Genomic DNA, 5,432 nt, shown 5'->3' with positions numbered 1-5,432 from the left:
TAAGGCTTTGTTTGCCAGGGAGGTGCAAAGTGTGTCCCAGCAGCTCCAGCTCAGCCTATAATACTCGCGTTCAACAGTTTGGCCGCCAGCGAAAGTCTGCTTTTTTCTTTAGCTCCCGCACTTTGCACTCCTCCTCGTCAATTTCAGGCGTGCCTCCAGTCTTAACTCGGTGGTCTCCAGGCTATTCTTTGAATAGGTAAGATTTCTCAGTCAATAAAGTCAAGGCAGTTTTCTTCTCCAGTTACCCCTCTCCAAAAAAAAAAAAAAAAAAAAAAAAAGTGAGGTGGGGGCTAGGACGGGGGAGAGGCCGCGATTGCTAGTCGCTGGGGTCTACATTTTGTATTTCGCTGACAGCCCAGGGCCGCTGCAAAGCCCGCGGCGCAGCCAATGGGCAGCGGTGATTTATGGAGCTGACTAATGCTGGCTGAATGCGGCCTGTCAGAGCAGTGTGAATGGCTTCCCTTCCCCGCACAAGCCCCGGCTTTGTGTTGCTAAGCGATTAGAGCAGATGTAATGAGATTTTGCCCAATCCCCGCTTTGCCCTTTCCTAGCTTCGGCAAAATTGTGTGTGTTTTTGTGAATTTTTAGAGTTTGCCTTCGCATTGTGGCAAACAACGGCTAACTTTGCCTCGAGTTTAACGAGACTGGATATTTCCCATTCAGAAGTGAGTAAAAGAACACCTGTCTTCACGAGGAGAAGGGGGGAAAAATCCCCTTTGTGGGTGCTGAAACATTATCCTAATGTTATATTCATAGCCATAAATGACTTGCTACACTTTCTTTGCATACCTTATCTGGAAACTTGCAAAGGAGCTAAATTAAAAGAAATTGGGGGGGGGAACCCCAGCTCTGGTCCTCCAAATGAGAAGATAAAAATAAAAGCAGGCATCACAAAGGCATTACTTCCCTCAAGTAAGCTCTAAATTGGCCCACTGCTGGCAGAAAGTCCGATTATTTATGGCGATGAGGAATTTACTGATTTTTTTTCCCCTTAATTACGCTCATCTCTTTGAAAAGGACTGAAGCTTCAATGTGCATTCTATAGAGGGTCATTTACCAAAATGACATCAGACGCTGTGGCGTGCTCCATGCATCGCGGCTTTAAAAAATGATTATTCTGTGCACTAAATGGTATAGATGTACCAACACAGACTAGATTTTTAACTCTGGAAGACATGCTGGCTCTCCGTTCTTTGTTGGGTTTTGTAAGATGCATTTTGCGCTAGGCTTTCCGCTTGGCTGGAGACACGCAAACTGAATCTGCAAGTAATGCAGGCAGCGAGCGAAGAGCCAACGAGAGAGGGGGTAGGATTCTGATCACGTCCTTGCTAACTGACAAGAAGCAAGCCAGCCAAAAACCCACCAATTTCTTTTTGAATCTTGGTAATTGGGTACTTTTACACGCAGCTCACGCTATTCGGATAGAGTCACAAACGTAGATAGGCCAGTGTCTCAAAGCGACCACACATTTCTAAGGCTTTTATTCATTTAAATCTAACTCCTTCTGCAGAGAATTCATATCATAGGTGCTCCTTACTTAAAATCAATATGGGAAGTGTGTGAAGTGGGGAAAAGGAACAGAAAATGTGTGCCTTGCCTAGAAGTGAAGGAAGAACACACCCACCACTGGGAGCACAGAGCAAAGACTGCCTCCCCCCCCCCCCCCCCCCCCCCCCCGCCTTGCACAAGCTCCAGTACCAGCAGCTTTACCCCCACCCCTAATATCCATTATCTCATCCAGCTTTTCCATGGTTTCACAATGAGAAACTCTCCAAATGGGGCTAAGGGTTAGAAAGTGAAGGTGAGGATCCTCTCCTTCCAGTTCATTTTTCTGGGAGATTTTTTAAATATACAATCATGTCATCAAAAGACATTGCAGTCATTACTCACCACCTGTTCCCTAGGTGTGTGTGCGTATGTGTGTGTGTGTGTGCACGCTTGCGCGTTTGCAGCATAAAAGTGGAAGGAAGTTGTCTTTACTTACCTATCTTTTCCCTCTACATTTGTCATAGAGTCACCTTGGGTAGGACTGGTTATAGCACTTATCTTTGTCAATTCTGCCACTTAGCATGCTGTATACCACCCTCTTCTCCCCCACCCACTCCTCCCCTTTGGCATTTCGAAAATAACTTGTACAGGGACCGTGGAGTCAAGGAAGACGTGGAGGAGGCTGATTATTTTCATTTGTAAAAAAAGAAAAAAGTTTTATTACGAAACTAGTTTGTATAAAACAGGGTTATACACGTTTCTTGTAAGTCTGTAATAAAACAGTAAGGAAAAAAAAAGGCAGTGATAGAAATTTCCCAAAAGGCAACCTATCAAAACCAACTGGCTGCCACTTTACGTTTGGACAGTAGCTGCATAAACTTTGTTCTTCTTGAACAGTATTTAATAACATCATTAATACATTAACAAAGTTTCTATAAAGTAAGACACATTGGTGCTGCTGAAGTACATCTGGTGGCCTCTTGATCTCACCTGTGAGGAGAGTTCTTTACAAAAACCACGTGGGAAAAATGGCAGTTGTAAGGTGAACTACACATCTAAGATAGGCAGAGGTAATAGCATTACATGTTAAAGTATCAAGATATACACATTTTAAACCATTTGTACAAAACTCTATAAATTTTTTCTCTCTTTCTCTCTTATGTACAAAAATATCTTAATATATCCCCAAACTGGTTAGGATAGATACAAATAGATTTTTCTTATAATAAAAAAATTCACAAAAGATTGGAAGCATTCTATGATGAAAATGGTAGAAAAGATGGTGTGAGGAAATGGGGTTTGGGGAGCCCCCCCCCCCGGGGAGGATCTGGGTTTCAAAGGACTGAGTATAGCATAATTTCACTGCAGACAAATGTCCACAGCATATTGGGATGGGGATAATGAGAAGAAAGACACCAACCCATTTCTACAGGGCTTAGAACTGCACTTTCAGAGAGGGCGGGGAGGTGAGGGCACCCTAGCAAGTGCTTTCAGTTCTGCCTGTTACTGGTGGGTGGGAGTTTTCTCTAGGGCTGTGCTGCTCCCTTCCGCCAGGAGCCCACTGCTTTTGCACGCAAGCTGCATTCTGCACTTTGACTCAGGTCCTAGTCACCCTTCATATCTCCGTAAAGAATTGGGAGTGCAAAGATAGAGTTTGGAGCGCATCCCTGTTTCGAGAGAGCCTTGCTTCTCAGGCATGCGCTGCTTAGTTGGTCTTGCGGTTGGTTGCCTGAATTTATTTTTTTCTTTCCTTCTTCTCTTCTTTTTTCTTTTTTTTTTCCTCCCTTCCAACATCGCTGACAAGAAAGCACTAAAGATGTAGGTTGTGCGGTGACCCTATAACTTGAGAAGAAGGGGAGAGGTTAGTATGAACTTGGAGGCTGGCAGTGGGGGAAAGTGGAGGTTTGAGGGAGGATCTGTCAGGTGCAGCACCTCTTTTGACAGGTCCCAGTACTCGGTTCTCCATCTTTCGCAAACCGCCCCCCCCCCGTTATCCCCCCCTCCAGCCACTCTTAGAGGCCAATACTGAAACTAACAAACCAGGGTTTGAAATCGACAAACTTTAAATTAATTTACAAATTCTTTAAATCAACCCCCTCCCCCCCATCTCCGTGGAGACAGTCCCCCTCCTACAGACACTAAGACGGAGGAAAAAGAATGAAGGTAAGAATATCACACTGTTCACTCCCAAATGCAACCTACCTGCTTCCAAAGTCCACTCGCACCGGGGCCGGGACAAGGCCGAGCCCCTCAGAACCAGTTGGTGAAGTCGAGCAGCTCTTGCTCCTCGGGGCTGAGTGGGTCGTAAGAGCCCTCGTCGGACGAGTAGGAGGAGACCGGCGAGCCGGCCATGGAGTTCATGTCGTTGGAGTAGTTGGGGGAGATGGTGGGCGACAGGACGCCAGCCTGGAAGGCGGCGCTCACCGCGTCGTGTTCGTCCAGCAGCTGCTGTAGCGCGCGGATGTACTCGACCGCGGAGCGCAGCGTCTCCACCTTGCTCATCTTCTTGTTGGCCGCGCCGTTGGGGACGTGCTCCCGGAGCGTGGCAAAGCCCAGGTTGACCAGTTTGACGCGGTTGCGCTCGCGCTCGTTGCGGCGCGCCACGGCGGCCGGCTGCTGCTGCGGCAGGCTATAGCCGAAGCCGCTGAAGTTGAGCCGGCGTTTGCAGCGCATCAGTTCGGGCGAGGACGAGCGCTGTCGCTTGACTTGCTTGGACGCTGACTTGTGACCGCCCCCTGAGGGCTGGCCGTCGGCCGCCGGGCTCAGCTGCGGCGCCTGCTGCTGCTGCTGCTGCTGCTGCTGCTGCTGCTGCTGCTGCTGTTGCTGCTGCTGCTGCTGCTGCTGTGCGCTCTGCGCCGCCGCCGCCGCTGCCGCCGCCGCCGCCGCCGCGGCCGTGGCAAAGAAGCAGGCTGCGGGCGGCAGGAAGGGCTGCTGCGGCTGCGGTTGCGGCTGCGGCTGCTGGCCGGCGCCGCCGCTCTCCATCTTGGCAGAGCTCTCCATGCGCAGCGGCCGCCAAAGAGTCGCCGAAGGGGAGCAAGCGGGGACGCGAGGTGCGGGCGCGCGAGGGGACACAGACAGGACTTGGGTGCACGAACAGAGAGGGAAAGAAGGGGAGAGATGAAGAGGCAGCCCGGAGGGAAGTTAAAAAAACAAAACAACAACAAAAAAACCCAAACAAAATCCCGGGGAGACTTCTTTGGGTGGGAGCAGCGAAGGTGCAAACGCTTTTCCTCCTCCCTCCACTCCTCCTCCTCCTCCCTCCCCTCCTCCCTTCGCGGGTTGGCTTCAGGAGCCTCGCGTGGCGCTCGCGTGTGAGCCTGCCGCTCGCGCCTTCTGGTTTTTTTTTTTTGTTGTTGTTGTTTTTGTTTTGTTTTGTTTTGTTTTAAAGGCAGAAGGAGCAAAAGTCAGTGGTGAGCACGCTCTGCTGAGTCTCCCGTTCCTCGCCCCCTAGGGCTGCGCTCGCTTGCGCCGGGGTCTCGGTCTCTCCAGCCGTGGCTCAGGCTGTTTTTGTTTTGTTTTGTTTTTTTAAATTTTGTTAACTCCCTTTCTTTCTTATTTCCTTCTTGCCCTCGCCCTCCCTGGCCGGTGCCCTGTCGGTGCGCCTTCCACGTTCCCTGGCCAGAAGTGAGAGAGTGCTGGGCGGCCGGAGTGCGGCTGCCTTTTCAATGGGACACCCAGCCCCACGCGCAGCGCTGGCCCCGCCTCGCCCCCCACTCCCCGCTGCTGTAGCGAGCGGCTGCAGCCCCCACTACCCCCTCCTCCTCCCTCCTCCTCCCACCCACTCCCTAAACTCTCCCTCCTCCTCTCCCCTCCCCCCGCCCGGTCCCTGCGCCGGCTCCTTGCAAACTCTCCATTCAGCCGGGTTTGTTGTTGCAGTGCGTGCGCCTGGCGCGTGCCGGACTCCCGGCTGAATAAACAGGCGGCGCGCTTAGGGCGGGCTGCAG

General features: G+C 50.9%; 1 protein-coding gene across 2 annotated transcripts; it reads right to left on the bottom strand.

Annotated features, from left to right (window-relative positions):
• Positions 1 to 2,637: 2,637 nt before the first annotated feature.
• ASCL1 (achaete-scute family bHLH transcription factor 1) lies at positions 2,638 to 5,184 on the bottom strand. Of its 2 annotated transcripts, none has more exons than XM_027070981.2 (2): positions 3,691 to 5,184; positions 2,638 to 3,324 (listed from the first exon to the last, which is right to left on the bottom strand). In XM_027070981.2, the coding sequence occupies exon 1, from the start codon at positions 4,486 to 4,488 to the stop codon at positions 3,739 to 3,741; it is 750 nt and encodes a 249-aa protein (XP_026926782.1). In that variant the 5' UTR covers positions 4,489 to 5,184; the 3' UTR covers positions 2,638 to 3,324; positions 3,691 to 3,738. The 2 variants fall into 2 exon arrangements, with proteins under 2 accessions (XP_026926782.1, XP_026926781.1); XM_027070980.2 differs by having other exon boundaries at positions 2,638 to 3,330; positions 3,691 to 5,182.
• Positions 5,185 to 5,432: the final 248 nt, after the last annotated feature.

This window comes from Acinonyx jubatus, chromosome B4 (genome assembly GCF_027475565.1).
Source record: "Acinonyx jubatus isolate Ajub_Pintada_27869175 chromosome B4, VMU_Ajub_asm_v1.0, whole genome shotgun sequence".
Taxonomy (NCBI): domain Eukaryota; kingdom Metazoa; phylum Chordata; class Mammalia; order Carnivora; family Felidae; genus Acinonyx; species Acinonyx jubatus.
This window is presented reverse-complemented; position numbering and strand designations above follow the sequence as displayed.